We start from the raw sequence: 16,539 nt of genomic DNA on the forward strand, positions 1-16,539 counted from the left end.
CCAGAGGTTCCGTCATTGGCCAGCTGCAGCTGAATTCTGGTTGGCTGTTTTCAACCACCGCTGAAATGCTGGTTCGCAGCTGTAGCTGCTCTTTTTTCCGACTGTAAAAGCTACTTCGAGGAAGACTGGGTGTAGTATATTGATCCACAGTAAATCCACACCATGTCTGCAGACCTGGTTACAGGAGAGCTGTTTTCTGACAGGTAGCATTGGAACGATTTGAAGGTCACAGTTAACACACAGTTAGACCCATCACACTGCCAAATAGAATTATGATTTAACCATATTAAAGGACAACCATATTGCCACTAGATATCCCAACGCAGATGATTGTGTTGTTTAGAACTAGACTTTTGATGAAGAATCTAATTAAGGAAAGGTTAAAGGACTTGCACTTATTCTCATTCTAAAAGAGCGGAGACTGGGATGACACAATAGTTGTTTTGAAAGTTTTAACATAGCATGATAAAAGGGACAGCAAGGTTTTCGCCTTCTTGACTCTTTTTAAATAGCTCAGGCAGAGCCAATGTATTATAATGAAGATTTCTGCATTATTCAGCAGACTTTGCAAATCGCAGATGACCATGTTTATTCCTCGCTGTATATTTTTACAATGGTAAAATATTCATATGGGATACCCTAAAAATTGGGAAAAATAGAGAATTTTACTATAACATCTCTACACCTTCTTCCATGCTGCCCTTTATATGGAGGAGAACCTTCCCAAAACTGATATGTAAAGCCACTACCTTCTCCTCCCTCAAATCTGTCCAAGAGTCTCTCTGTACAACACTCTTGAGAAACCAGCCAGTTGATGAACAGAAAGTTGATGTTTTATTTAATAAGGAAAAAAATGCCATGCAAAGAGTAAACAAACACATAGAATAAGACAGTAGTTAGGAACATCTGGGTAAAATTTTCATTGGACCATTTCAAACTAGGAATTTGTGGTTACTGGGTCCTCAATGAATTTACAAATAATAGGCCAGATCCTAGGCTGTGTTAGGGCAGCTTTATATCAAACTGCTAGCACAAAGCAACCCTAAAGCCAGGCCACTAATCCTCCAGAGATTTTGCCTGCTTGGAATGAAGCTCAAGTAGCAAAGAACTACTGTAGCAATTCCCACCCTGGAGAGTGGGGCAGGTTGTTTCCTGCTCCCCTGCACCCAAATGATCTGACTGCACAGCACCTTAAAACCACCTTTGCAATGCCCCTCCTCAGCTGCATTGATCTGTCTTCTACCACAATTGAAGACTAAGCCCATGAAGCCTATCATAATAAAATGCCAAAGCTGGACAATTAGTCAAATTTAAATACAAAGATTATAAAAAATGCACATTATTTATTCCTGCAACATCCATTTTAAACAAATGAAGCAGAACCACTGAATTTCTAAAACAAAATTATAAAAGGACAGTTTATTCAAAAACTATATAACAAAGGCACACGGTCAAGTAAAAGATACATAACACTGTAAAATTGCATGTTAGAGTCAAGAAAGTCATGATTTTATTGTGGAAAATGAAGTGCTAACCTGGTAACCAGGTTGATCTGTATTTTGGGGAGAGAATTCAACATGAAAAATCTAAATGGAATGTTTAATTTCTATTACTAGTTACAAAAGGTGTGGCAAAAGCAAGTCCATATGTTGAACTTATGTGTTTCAAGCACTTTTCATACTGATTATTCAGTTTTATTGATTCTTGTAGAGCATACTTTAAATCTTCTACCTCGTCGAAAAATTCCTAAAAAAGAAAATTCAGTATTCATCTATTTTTTTCTAAAGTTACATTTCCCATTAGACATTGGAAGGTTATAGTCATACCTCAAAATTTTCCCCTGCTTCAGCCTACTTCTCAGGGTACAGACACAGCGAGTCTCACAGCCCTAGTCGATAGACTCAAACTTCCACTAACATGCTAAAAACAGCTGCACATTGCAGCTTGGGACAGAGCTCAGGCTCTGGTGAGGGAGGTGGGCTTCAGAGCCTGAGCCGGAACATCAACACAGCCATTTTTAGTGCAGTAGAGCGACATCAAGTTTATCAACTCAGGCTCTGGCAGTCGCTGCTGTGGGCCATGTAGATGTACCCTCAGAGTACTCTTCAAGTTATACACATAGGAATCACTTTGGTCACCACTGAGGCTGCAACCACATCTCAATTGAGATGTGGTGGCTAACTGCAACACTGCACAACAGCTTACAACTTTTATATATATAGCATCTTTCATACAAACAGTTTCAAAATATTTTACAGACAAATAATAAAAAGTAAAATAAAAAATATGATAGCAGCAAGAGAAATTAAGAGAGAAGCAAAGGAGAGAAGAGTCAATGTTGCAGAAAGACAAAAAGGAAGTTCTAAATGGAAAGGAAAGGTAGTCACACAAACCCAGTGGTGTGGACAGAGATAGTAGGATGGATTCAAGAGAGAAAGCGAAGTCCACAAAGACACAGGGAACAAATCAGTGACAATTTTAAAAAACAAAGGGGTTTCAAAGGAATCTCAAAGTGAATCAGGTGCCAAAAGAGGTGTCTGATAATGGAAATGTAGTTACATTTCCCTGTATTTGCAAAAGCCAGACAGCAGAATTCCACACATCATGGAGTCTGGAGAGCTGAGAGTTAGGAGTGAGTCCGTAAAGACTGGAACTGCAATAGTCAAGGAGAGAGGAGATTAAGGTATGGATAAGGATTTCAGAAATGGAGGAATCAAGGTAATGACTTGCACAGGCAATCTTCCAGAGTTTAGGACAGTAAAAAAACAGCATATCCAAATCACTTACAGAGGAAGTATAGCAATAGTAGACAGAATGTAATCACCCAGAATTCTAGCCCGAACGGTGACACAGAATCTACTGCTTTCAAAAGAGACGACATGATAAAGATGCCTCCAGATTCTACTGTTTTTTTCTCTTGTTTTTACTTTGACTAAGTGCTTTGGAGAAGGGAGTCAATGTTGGTTTTGTAACCTGCTACACACATCTTGTAGTCATCTGTATAATAAAATTCTACAATTGTTACTCTGTATGTCACTCGGAAGCCTACAATGTCTGTTGAGTCAGTGTGAGGAGACAGAAACAGCTACAAGCATGGCTGAGAGCTCTTTTTGTTCAGAATATCAACAGATTCAATCATCACTAAGATTCCCTGTTTTACTGTTCAATTTTTAAGTTCTCAGCCACTTTAATTTTATGAATTACATCTGTGTGGTGTGTAGGTACAGCAGGTATGTATATATGCCAAGCCACAAGTCCTAGACCATTGTGATATCAGAGGTAACTCAACCAATCACCGCCCTTCCTCTATAGTTAATTTGCATGCAACAGTTGTATTGGTTGTATGAGACAGGCTGCATAGACTGCGGAGTATGTGGCCCGACTGCCACACCTGTGTGATATCACAGGCTTTCAGCTACTAGTATATCAGTAATAACAACCTTAGTGACAAATAATTAGATCCTCAGATAGATCTCTCATCTCTACCTCCTAAATAAAACATCAGGCTGGGCCAAATTGATTCATAACAATTCTTAGAAAACAGTCACACACAATAAATCAACACCACCACTTCCTGCTGGATCTGTAAGTACTACCCAGCTGAAAACCTGTTGGAGCCGATGAGAATAACAGGACAAGGCAGTACTTCCTTCAAGAGGAAATACTAAATTAGTACTGAAAACAAGTGACAAGTTATGTCAGTATCTGAATGTATTCTTCAACAAACACTCATGACTATACAATTATTAGGATTACTCTCTACACACCAAGCTTAAAATTTTCAAAAGCACCTAACTGGACTGAAGTTCCCAAATCACTTGAATGTCAATGATGCCAGCATGTGCTACAGATCCAAGAGTGAATGGATTAATGTTTGTCCTCCAAACAAAAGGACCAAGCTGAAATAATTAGCTTTATGCAAACACGAAAATCTAGAAACAGCTGAAAGGAAATTTGCTGCTAAAAATGAAGAAAACTTTCATCTGGATATTCAAATAACTCAGCTGAACAGTAAGATTAGACCTCCAACTCTTACCATCTCATTTCAAGAACTACCAGCACTTCCCACTAACTCCCTCCTCCCCTGGTCCAAATGTCACTTTTAACAGCCCAGCAAAGAAGAGTGAAAAGTCTTGCCCTAGGAGTAACTAACTCTATGGAAGAATAATCCTCCGCTCACAAATATTACAGAGCAGCAGTGGATACTTAGTTTGGGAAATTTGTTTTTGTTCTCAATGCAATTATCTATCTGTTGGGCAGAACTAAGTCAATCGATTTACACTTCAGTCAGTGTCTCTGTAACATGGAGCAAATAACCTCAAGGTGGAAGACTAGAGACAGTAGTGGCCCAAGATAAAAGCGTGTTCACAAGAGAATCAAGCAGTTAAAAACAAAAGTTCAGCTGAATTCCAATTACTCCTCTTCCTGAACAAGTGTGTATGGAGGAAATTAAACCAAAGAACTGTTAATCTGTATTCCTTTTTTAAAGCAAACACATATTTGAGTCAATATGTACAACAGCAAGCACTTCATCTATGGATAATACACACTAGGAAGTTAGTTTTATAAATTTGTCCATTATGAAATTTACCCTAAAAACAAGTTACCTTGTCTAATCCAGGTAATTCATTTCTTTGCATTCTCCTTTCTCTAGACAGCTTCTCATTTTTTTTCTTCAGCTTTTGAATCTCAAGCAGCAATAGCGCTACATTCAAATTAAAAATTCATATTTTAATCATTACAATTAACTTCTCACATGTCTATCAATCATATTATACTATATCCAGAGTTTGGTGTTATTGTTATGCAAATTACAGCTCATATTTTAAGGGGGGGTGGGAAATTCTCCTTTAAAAATTTGATCCTACGCATTTCCAACAACTACGAGATCACAGGATCTGCCAGTGGGATAGTTTTTATGTCAATTTTTATAAAAGCCTATTCTGAGATTTTTGCTTTGCTAGCATTCTATCCAACAATCAGAAACTCTACTCTCACACGATTTGACTCCTCTCCTCTCTCCTTGACTTGGATGGTCAGATGTGATCTTCTGAGCTATGACGTCATGCCATCTATTACTGATAAGAATTTTCTTTAGAATTGCAGTGAGTTCTTGGCTTTGAATAAAAACCTTGATGTCACAGTAGTTTGGGCATTCTATATATAAAATATATAGAACCCTGCGGGTTTCCTCCATTAGCTAGATACAATCCTGTTCCACTCTGCTCTATTCTAGAAAAGTGACCCTATGAAAATTATACTGTGCAGGGTCTAGGTTTGTCTCTTAGCTTCCATAACAAAGGTGCCAAGTTTACAGTAAAAAAAAAAAGGGGGGGGGGGGGGTGAGGAGGGGAGATGGAGGGTTAGATCTGGCTAGGTTCTCCCTCATACAACATCACCAAAAATTAAGATTCTGAAGTCTAGAGTATGATGCCGAATACCTGTGCAACAAGACTGCCTCAAACGAGTTCGTACAGGTACAGCTGACTATAACATAGCAAATAATGTTGATAGAGAAGATACAGACTACAGCTCCTTTCCCAAGGCTAAATTGGCTTTATAGGTCTAAGCAAAAGTAAAAAGCAGCAAACGCTTTTCATCACTAAAATACAAAAATATGAGACTAAATGCACACAAATGTAGATCTATTGATCAGATGGGGCCATTTTCAGACAGCAACTTTTCAAAGATTAATAGCACTTCAGATACTACAATAAGGGCTAAGTGAAGCACATGGCCTTGAGTGAGCCCTATGCGTTAGGATGAAATGCATCCTCTTTGATGAGACACAACATGTATAAAAGCACCAGAGCAGGGAGTCAATGTTTGTTTTGTAAACTGCCACACATATCTATTACCTAAATATTTGCAAGAACAGGCTCCCTTCTTCTTACATATGCATCTGTGAGATAATGTTACTTCTCTCTCTGCTGTCGGAGTCCTTACTCCAGAAACAGCGTTGTCCTTCTGGGAGACCTTTTTACATTCCAGCTGCTCAATTCTTTGCTTTTGTCCTTGAAGTTGATGCTCTAGCTCATGAATTTTAATCTATGTTCAAAAAAATTAGAAAATGTAAAGCAGAAGTGTACAAAAAAAAATCAATCTCAGCTTTATGTGATTAGAAATGCAGTATCTCTTGAGCCCCAATTCAAAGCTCTCAATATCTAATTTAGAACAGAACTTACCAGCAAAAGCATGAAGGATAAGAGCAAATCCTGCAAACACCCATTTTTTTCAAAAATCTGTTATAAATATATATATACAAATAAGAAATACCAACCCTTCTCCCACAAAAAAATTGAAACATTTTACACTGGTCCTGATCTGAACCTACTGATATCAGCCACACAACAACCATGACACTCTATTTTGAAAAATGATTAATCAGACTGCATAAATCTGAAGAGGCACTTAAATGTATGGGAAATGTTAGTTTGCAACATTACATAATACTGCCAGATACAGCATGTCCCACATTTTTTAAAAGTAAATACTAAAATAGCAACTAGATAAGGAAAATTGTTGTATTTTTACGTAACTGGATTTTTAAAATCTCTTTTGTTGTTTCACTATGAAATATTATTATGAAGTTTTTAAACTGTGTAACAATTATGCAACTCTGTTTTCTAGCAATAGCAAAAATGGTGTTTATCCCAATATAATGAACACTAACTCCAGTTAGATTGAGCCAGTTCTTACAAATATCTACAAAAATAGCCTAAAGGCAATCAACATTGAAGTCATGGACCAAAGATCAGTGACAAAATTTACTCTCAAAGTCAAAGACCATTCACCTGTGAACTCAAGGAAAAGAGAGAAAATGAAAAAGAAAAAAAAAAATGAAAAGAGAAATATTCATGACCATTTATACAAATATTAGGAAAGCTCAAAACTTACCCTTAAATGTCACATTAAATTATTTGAAATAAACTGAACAGTCACTACTTACAGTGAGATTTTTAATTGTTTCACTTTGTTCCTGGTTTGTTTTGATTTCTCTGTCATAACGTTTCTGCAGGTTATTATACATCTGAAGTATTCTGATAACAGAAAAAAGTGTGTGAACTGATGATTATAGCATGCAAACTACCATTTTATTCCTTCATACTAGAATCCTAAAAAAAAAAAAAGAAAAAAGAAAAAACGGCTCACATTTGGTAATGTGTTAGTTATACGGAAACCCTTTGGATTGTAGTTATATTTCATATCTCTGAGTCTACATAAATCAGGTCCATAGATTAACTAGTGCAGTCTTTTTCAATCTGTGGGTTGCGACCCAGTACTGGGTTGCGGCATGTGAGGCTTGCTTTGCTCAGCACCGCCGACTGGGAAGTTAAAAGTCCCATTAGCAGTGTTGCTCAGCTAAGGCAGGCTAGTGCCTACCTTTTCCGACATTGCACTGTGCCCCGGAAGTGGCCAGCAGCAGTCCGACTTCTAGGCAGGGAGGCCACAGGGCTCCGTGCGCTGCCACCGCCAAAGCACCAGCTCCACACTCCCGTTGCCGGCCACACTCCCTGGTGCCTGCGGGCGAGGGTCGCATGGAGCTGCTTGCGCACCTCCGCCTAGGAGCCAGACCTGCTGCTGGCCGCTTCCAGGGAACCCCTTCCTGCACCCCAAACTCCTCATCCCCAGCCCAGACCCCCTCCTGAACCCCACCCTCCTTCCCCAGCCCTGAGTCCCCCCAAACCCAGAATCCCCTCCCGCAACCCAACCCCCTGCCCCAGCCCCCTCCCACACCCTGAACTTCCTGAACCCACCCCGCAGCCCTCAGCCCCGCACCCCAACCCTCTGCCCAGCCCTGAGCCCCTCCCACACTCTAAACCCCTCATTCCCAGCTCTGTTGGGTCACAGGCATCAACAATTTTCTTCAACTGGGTCCCCAGAAAAAAAGTTTGAAAACCACTGAACTAGCGAATATGCATGGATGTTTCTCCTATTACACCATGAATATGTTCATTAACTACTAGAAACAGAGCATAATCTTAGGCAATAACCCAAGTTATTTGTATAAGAAATACGTACATTCAAATACCAACATTCTTATGAAATAAATCCAAAATAGATTCACAAAAAGGTGTATGCTAGACATCAACAAAGAACAGTAATGTATGGTTCATACCTGCAACGCTTACTCATATGAGTAGACCCAATGACTTCATGGATTAAGGATTGGACTATTCAAGCCTGACTCAAAGGTCACTGACTTCAATGGGTATTGGATTGGGCTCTTACTGAGAACAAAATGCAACTGGCTATATGAAGAACCCTGTGCTTTCTGAAACAGACACTATGATAAAACCTCAGTTTTCTATAAAGCTGTACACACAAACTCTTTGAAGGTTTGTTATGGATAAATTTATTTCTCGGTCTCATGAAACATAGAGTGCTTATATTGAATGATTGGCATTTTAAACTTATTTTATTAACCTTCACAGAAACACAAAGTTAGAAAAGGGAGAGTGAGAAATATTCAGGATGTACAAGATTTTATTTTTTTTACATTTCGCCGATAAAGTCAAATATAACTGCATAAATGTGTTGTATCCTATTTCACCTAACAAGTTTTAACAGTGCAATAAAATGACAGGAGGACAAACATTACCACACCTGCATTACAACTATCTCCTGAATAAGGATACTCATTAATTATTATAGAGAAAATAGCGATGGGCTAAAAACACAGTAAAAATCAGATTCATTTTAAGTGCTGAGAAAGCAAACCATTTATCAAGATATTGGCTCTGTCTCCCTCCTTCTTGTCAATGGAACTACTGTATATAATTCAGACTTCAGTGAAAGGGATTTTTAATTATGAACATTTGATATTAGCAAAGATAGGAGAATTCCTACCACTTAGGCAAATTCTTGGTGACTTCCCAATAACTATTGTCCTACAAAATATGTATTCAAATCTTTAATTTGATCCAAAACCTTGACAAATAAAATGTAAGACTCCAATCCTGCAACTGATAGGAGCATGAATGGACTGCTACACCTATATGGAGTCCCAATGAACTTAACAGGGCACCATGCAAGCAAAGCAGACCCTGTATGCACTACAAATTGCATGATGATAGCCTTAATGCTCCTTCTGAGAGCTGACCTAAAACTGTACCCTTCACATCACAAGCCAGTTATGAGAGTTTACATTCAGCAATAATTCACAAACCCCAATGCAAAAGAAATTACTTCTTGTTCAAACAGTAACAGACGAGAGCAATCAGATGATTTAACTGCTGTGGTTTTATATTGGACAGTGCACTGTCCAACAAATGACTTACATTTAATACTTCTAGATTCCTAACCTCAAATTATGTAATTTATCTTTCTCCTTTCCACAAGCTTCCCAACTTCTTTCCATTTTTCCCTAAGCTTCCACACTTCCTTCTATTTTCCCTAAGAGAGAGAGTTGTGGAGAAAATTTCTACTCATTCCTTAAATATTTTTCTCTACTTTCATTGTCTGAAGCATTGTCAAAGCATTTCCTTTCTCAACACTTAAAATGAATTTTCATTTCTATAGCATAATGTGGGAATTTGAATGCCCTCAAACACACTGAAAGTTACTTCCAAGCAACATCTCACATACCCATATGACATTTCTCATGAATAACATACTCCATATTCTACCCAAGAGAAGTGAATCACCATATAAGACTCTTAAAGGATGCTAGTTCCAGTGAGAGAAGACATGCTTCGTTAACCTTGTAAATAAGCAAGTCCCCAGAAGAACTTACCTGGCACTTTCGCTTGTTACTTTCATTTCCTTGTTGTGACTGCCAGCTCCCTTGTGCCATAAGTGGGATTCTGTTTGAACCTGAACACTTAATTGACATAAATACAACAGCTTAAGGATGGTCTCTCTCCCACTCAACAATGCAAACAGATTTCAGAACTGTGATGGGACATTTTAAAGTAGAAAGGATAAATGAAGACATTTTTTCTTTTGACCTCAAAATACAAGTTTACACTTCTCATGTTTTTCACTCTGTATGGAAAGTCCTACTGAAAATACTGCACACAGAGATACATGGAATGCTATCTAGCTACTTTTCAAACCACCAAAACTTAAAAAAAAAAAAAAAATCAAATCTTCACTTCCAGATGTTTTAAATAACACTAATACTTAAAGTATTGCACATTACACTCACTGATGGTTTATTTACCATCAAAATATCCTAGAGCACTTTACACTAAGTTGGATATTGGTTGCACACTGAGTAAGCAAATGCAGCAGCCACATACAGACAGATATTACAACTTGCTGTTGCACTGACAGTGTGAATTTTGTCCAGAGCACCAGGATTGCCCTCTACTCTTTTTTGAGCAGTGCCCCAAGACTTTTATCATCTCCTTTTTTCCTTGCACGGACAGCCAACAAAGATAAGCAGAACAAATTATGTTTAATGGCTCATCTAAAACAGTGGTACTCAACCAGGGGTCCGGGGCCCCCTTGGGGGCTGCAAGCAGGTTTCAGGGGGTCTGCCAAGCAGGGCCTGCATTAGATGTGCTGGGGCCCAGGGCAGAAAGCCAAAGCCCCACCACATGATGCTGAAGCCTGGGGCTCCAAGTCCAGCCACCCAGGGCTACAGCTGAATCCTGAGCAACTTAGCTTTGCAGGGCCCCCTGTAGCATGGGGCCCAGGGGCAATTGCTCCGCTTGCTACCCCCTAAAGCTGGCCCTGGCTTTTATTTGCAAAAACACAGCTGGTCCGTGGAGTTTTTATAGCGGGCGGGGTGGGTAGGTTGAGAACCTCTGATCTAAAAAGATGCCATCAGGGGACAAGTACCCAAGTTCTGCATGGCAATGTCACCTCTGTATACAGGTGTCTCAAATCAAGACTTTAATCCAGGGAAATAATAATTCTTACTCTCTGCTTGTGACACAGTCATGCATTAACTGCTCCAGATGCAGTTTTTCCTGGATCTGAGCCAAATCATTTTCTAGCTGTTGATTTTTTCTACGCAGCCTTTTCAACTTCTTAAGTAGCTGTTCGTTTTCATCACTGAGCTGGAAAGTAAGAGAAAAACATTTTACCAAATGAAATTTTCAAATGCTATATTAATATGGATTCCTAACATTTCTGACTAACATTCATTTTTATAAACCCCAGTATGTTTATCCTGGGTCACTCAGATGCATAAAAAAAGATACTTCAGAAAGCCATTGGCTTAATTTTTTTTATGGAGAATGTACCCGAACACACCTTCTTTAGGATATGCACAAGAGAGATAATATCCTCTATACAGTTTAGTGAATCAGTACCAAATGCTTCTATTTTGTCAGTGCATCAAGTGTAAAATATATGTTTCTATACACAGAGAGGAGGGAGAAGGTATGTGTACTGTTGCCAGAGGTTCTCAAACTGTGGGTCGGGACCCCAAAGGCTGGTGTTAAACTTGTTAGGGCCGAAGCCAAAGCCTGAGTCCCACTGCCCAGGGCCAAAGCCCTTGGGCTTCAGCTTTGGGGACCCTCACAGCCTGAGCGGCAGGACTGGGGTGGGCTCAAGCTTCGGTCCCCCTCCTGGGGGGGACTCAAGCTTCAGTCCCCCTCCTGGACCGTAATTTTTGTTGTCAGAAGGGGGCTCATGATGCAATGAAGTTTGGGAACTGCTGCGCTGGACTATCCACTTCTGATTTTGAAGTGGGCATTTTTTTTCCAGAAAAGCCCAGTCTCGTCAGCATTAAAAACTTGTTCCGGAAGACAGCCCTTTTCTTCTATGATTTTCTTTAATTTTTCGGGGTAGGCTTTTGCTGCCTTTTCATTGGCAGATGCAGCTTCACCAGTAGTCTACACGTTTTTGAGGTTGAAGCGGTTACTAAAACTGTTAAGCCAACCTTGGCTGGCTTTGAATTCCTTCTCATCAGAAGGCTGTCCCTCTTCGGCGGGAGGTTTGAACAGCGCACAGAGGCTAAGAGCCATTAATAGGCACAGTTCATGTCTTCCAGCCATAAATTTAATGCCTTTTCAGTCTTCACTAAAGTCTTATCACGCACCTAGCTCGTCACCTTAGCAGTTATTGGAGCACTGGATGCCACAGCTTGACGAATTCTCTCTCTCTCATCTTGCTGGCACGGATGCTAGATTTGTTGCAGTCACATTTATGCGCCACGTTGGAAACCGACATACCGTCTCTCACACAGCCAGTTTTTCCTCCAGCATTGGAACAGATCGCGGTTTCTTCGGTTGAGCACCAGATGAAGTAGTTGGCTTGCGTTTAGGGGCCATGTTGTACGAAAAATACGTACAGTATCTTTAAACACTAGAATCACGCTCAGCACAGCAATATGCTCACACTATGAGAGGCATGCGGGAACTGAGACTGACTGAGATTCACGTCTCCCATCTCACGCTCACTCCGGGGCATATGCTCATCGTGTGGAATTGTGGGCGGAATCGCCCGCACTACTTACAGGTATCTTGTTTTTTGGGGTTTTTTTGCGGAGCGCATATAGTTGAATTTGCGTAAGTTAAATGCGCATATGATGCGACTCACCTGTACTTCGAAACACAGGCCCCAAATCTGCAGACACACTTGTGTTTATCTTTATACATGATTAGTCCCATTGAAGCTCTTAGTATATAAATAGCTTTGGATGAAAGGCACTTTATATATTTATATTATTTTCACCTCTTTAAGTAGCTTACTCCACTACTTAACTATCTTTATAGTTAGAAAATACTTTCTAATATCTAACCCAAATCTCCCTTACTACAAACTAAAATTATTGCTTCGTTTCCTACACTCAGTGGACGTGGAGACCAATTGATCACCATCGTCTTTATTTTTTTTTTTACACAGTGATTCTCAAACTTTTGTACTGGTGACCCCTTTCAAATAGCAATCCTCTGAGTGCGCCCTCCCCCCTTATAAATTAAAAAACACTTTTAAAATATTTAACACAGTTATAAATGCTGGATGCAAAGCAGGGTTCGGGGTGGAAGCTGACAGCTCGCGATCCCCTGAGGGGTCCCAACCCCCAGTTTGAGAACCCCTGGTTTTACACATTTGAAGACTCTCATGTCCATGCCCTCAGTCTTCTCTTCTCTAAAACAAACATGCCCAGTTCTTTCACTCTCATATTTTCTAAGCCTCTTATTTTTTTGCTCCCCTCTGGACACTCTCCAATTTGTTCACACCTTTTTTAAAATGTGGTATCCCAATATGGACATAGTACTCTAGCTAAGGCCTTATCAATGTCAAGCAGAGCAGAACAATTACCTGCCATCTTACACATGGCAGTCCTGTTACAGAGAAGAAGAATTACCTGCTATGACTTATACATGGCACTCCTGTTAGTATGTCCCGGAATGACATTTGCCATTTTTTGCAACAGCATCACACTATTGACTCATTTTCCATTTGTGATCCACTGTAACCCCAAGATCCTTTTCTGCAGTACTGTTCCCCAGCCAACTATTCTAATATGATTAGGCTTGTTTCTGTAAACACTTACGCTTTTGATTATCTTTACCCATAAGTAGTTCCACTGAAGTCAATTGGATTACTCAAGCAAGTAAAGTTAAGGATTCCATAAGTGCTTGCAGGATCAGGATCATAAGTTTATTATAAGTTTTAATAATAAAAAAGTACACTTCAAATGCAGGTGGTTTTTTACAAGAATTAGGATATTGTAAATCCAAATGGTAACTAGACCTTAAGAAGTTTATGTTCAGATATTATAAATAACCTCAGCATACACATCATCTTTTAAATCAGCAAGAGAGCAATTGAAGATGTTGGAAACATTCAAGAGCTAAATAAACACAATGAAAACAACATAAATAGCTTAACCATTTAAATACCAAGTGGTCACAGTGAGCAATTAATGTGTTCATCTCCTTTTATCCTGAAGGTAGTTACAAACTAAGGGCCTGGTCCTATTCATATCCATGGAAGCTGACCCCATGGAGCCAATTGCATGATTGGAATTAAGAGCCTGATTTTGCAAAAATTTACCATTCTAACTTTAGTCTGGAAATAATCTCACTGAACTCTAAAACGAAGTTAGGCATGTGTTTCAGTACCTTGATGAATCAGGGTTTATGTGAGTAAAATGACTGGATGGACTTGGTCCTTAAGCGGATACCTAGATTTTTCGTGTTCTGGGAAATGCAGCTAACAGTCGTGCATACTGTACAACAACTGTAAAGAATAACACTACCAATTTGCAATCTGGTTCACCGAGGGAAGGGGCAGATAAAACTAGTACGAAAATACCCCTGCCTCTAAGCCCCCCCGCCAGTGTTTGTGGTTTACAATCACATTCCCCCCCCGCCCCAAGCTGGACAGTGCTTTTCACCCCCGGCGCGGCGCGGAAGTCCCCGATGGGGGTTGCGAAGTAGCTGAGCCCCAGGGCGGGTGGGAGGCGGACAGGGAAAGTGCCAGTCCACAGAGCGCTGCCCAGCGCGGGAAGGGAGCAAACGGAACCGACACCGAACCCCCCGCCCCCGCCCCCGCCCTTCCTCGTCTCTCTTCGGCATGTGAGGCCATTTCCCACCCCACGGACGCGGGGCTGGTGGCTGGGGAAGCGGGGCCCCTGCAGTGGCCACTGAGGGGCGGGGCCTCCGCCAGCTCCACCTGTCCCAGGCGGGAGAGCCCCGCCCCCCGCTGAGGCGCTGGATCCGGGAACCGCCCGCCCCCGCGGTGCCTCCGCGCCCCTCTCTCAGGCCTCCGCGGCTCGCTCACTTGCAGGCACTTGTGGACGGCGGGCAGCTCCATGGGCCCCGGAGGCGAGGCCACCCGCTGCGCATGCCCAAGGGGCGGGGACTAAAGGAATCTCTCCCCCCCCGCGATTCGCGTCCTCTCTTTCCAACGGCCCTCTGGCCGCGTGCCCTGCTCGCTGCCTGCCCGTTTTCCCTCCGTGTGTGCAGCACCCGGGGCGCGCAGGGACCGGGGGCGCAAGTGTTTCAATACTGAATGAGGCTTAAGAGGCGGAGGCGATGCCACCGTCGCGGCCGCCTTTCCCAGCTCGAGACAGGCAGGTTACGGACACCTAAGTACTTGGATGGACGCGACCTCAGGCTGTGGGTGATGCAATTAACCCGGGACTGCGCTGCTTCAGGCCCCCTCCGGGGTTGCCTGGAGACGGAGGCAAAGGGGCGGGGCTCGTTCCTCTCGCGGGTCCCACAGTGACTCAGGCTGGCGAGCCATCGACGCTAGTGCTTTTCAAACTTTTTTTTTTTCCTGCGGACCCAGCTGAAGAAAATTGTTGATGCCCGCGACCCAATGGAGCTGGGGATGAGGGGTGTGGGAGGGGCTCAGGGCTGGGGCAGAGGGTTGGGGTGTGGGAGGGGGTTCTGGGTTGGGGGGGCTCAGGGCTGGGGCAGGGGATTGGGGTGCAGGGTTAAGGCTCAGACTTACCTCCAGCGGCTCCCGGTCAGCAGCACAGCGGGGGTGCAGGGGCCGGCTTCCCACCTGTCCTGGCCCGGCAGTGCGCCTGAAGTGGCTGGCAGCAGGTCAGGCTCCTAGGTGGAGGCGCACAACAACGCAACTCTCGCCCGCAGGCATCGCCTCCCAGCGCCCATTGGGCAGAGTGTGGAGCTGGTGCTCGGGGCAGGGCATGGAGCCCCATGGCCCCCCCGCCTAGAAGCTGGACCCGCTGGTGCCCACTTCTGGGGCGTAGCGCAGTGTCAGAAAAGATAGGCACTAGCCTGCCTTAGCTGGGCAGCACCGCCGATGGGACTTTTAACGTTCCGGTTGGCAGTGCTGACCAGGGTGACCCAGTGCCTTACATGTCACGACCTGAACTTTGAAAAACGCTGATCTAAGTGGTTCTATGGCACAGTCCATGTGACGGTGCGCTATGAGCCCGTACAGGCCAAGGCTTCTGATTTGATTGCTGGTCTTCTTGCAATATTTGCTGTGTCCTTTAAAGCCCTGCCTGCTGGAATCCTCCTGTACTGATCACATCACATACTCCACCTTTTTGAAAAGGGAGCGTCTAGCTATCAGGCTTGGGGAGAAAAGCTGAAAAATGTGAAATGAGTTCACTCTAAAGGCACCAAAACTAGAAGACAAATAACAACCCAAAATGTATTACTTTTTAAAAGTCTCTTTATTTTTTAGACAGTCATGATTTATTTTTTAAACTCACTCATGGTTTTTGAATATTTGGGGCTGACAATTTTGCACATATACACAAATACATTGAATGCTTGGGGTTGACAATATTGCACATAAGCATGTTCACATACACACACATACTGAATACTTGGGGTTGACAGTATTTTACGCAAGCACATGGACAACTGAATGCTTGGGTTTGACTTGCACACAAGTGCACATGCGCACACGAATGGGGTTGGCAATATTGCACACAAGTACATGGGCACACGAGCATGCATGCACGCACATGTAATGCTTAGGGCTGGCAATATTGCACACGCACGTGCGCATGTGCACATGCACACATATTGAATAGTTGGGATTGACAGTATTGCACACAAAAGCACATGCACACAATGAATGGGGTTGACTTGCACACAAGCGCACATGTGCGCACTGAATATTTGCGGTTGGCAATATTGCACACAAGCA

The 16,539-nt window shown here is 42.2% G+C and overlaps 1 protein-coding gene across 9 annotated transcripts; it reads right to left on the minus strand.

Moving 5' to 3' along the window:
• Positions 1–815: 815 nt before the first annotated feature.
• LOC122464502 (centrosomal protein of 290 kDa-like) lies at positions 816–14,897 on the minus strand. Of its 9 annotated transcripts, XM_043539897.1 has the most exons (8): positions 14,689–14,717; positions 14,028–14,089; positions 10,870–11,009; positions 9,737–9,823; positions 6,950–7,040; positions 5,859–6,048; positions 4,608–4,705; positions 816–1,746 (listed from the first exon to the last, which is right to left on the minus strand). In XM_043539897.1, exons 3-8 carry the CDS (start codon positions 10,893–10,895, stop codon positions 1,600–1,602), a joined length of 639 nt encoding a protein of 212 aa, XP_043395832.1. In that variant the 5' UTR covers positions 10,896–11,009; positions 14,028–14,089; positions 14,689–14,717; the 3' UTR covers positions 816–1,599. The 9 variants fall into 9 exon arrangements, with proteins under 9 accessions (XP_043395832.1, XP_043395825.1, XP_043395826.1 ...); XM_043539890.1 differs by lacking the exon at positions 14,028–14,089 and having other exon boundaries at positions 14,689–14,897; XM_043539891.1 differs by lacking the exon at positions 14,028–14,089 and having other exon boundaries at positions 5,895–6,048; positions 14,689–14,837.
• Positions 14,898–16,539: the final 1,642 nt, after the last annotated feature.

The sequence above is a fragment of the Chelonia mydas genome, chromosome 2 (genome assembly GCF_015237465.2).
Source record: "Chelonia mydas isolate rCheMyd1 chromosome 2, rCheMyd1.pri.v2, whole genome shotgun sequence".
NCBI lineage: Eukaryota > Metazoa > Chordata > Testudines > Cheloniidae > Chelonia > Chelonia mydas.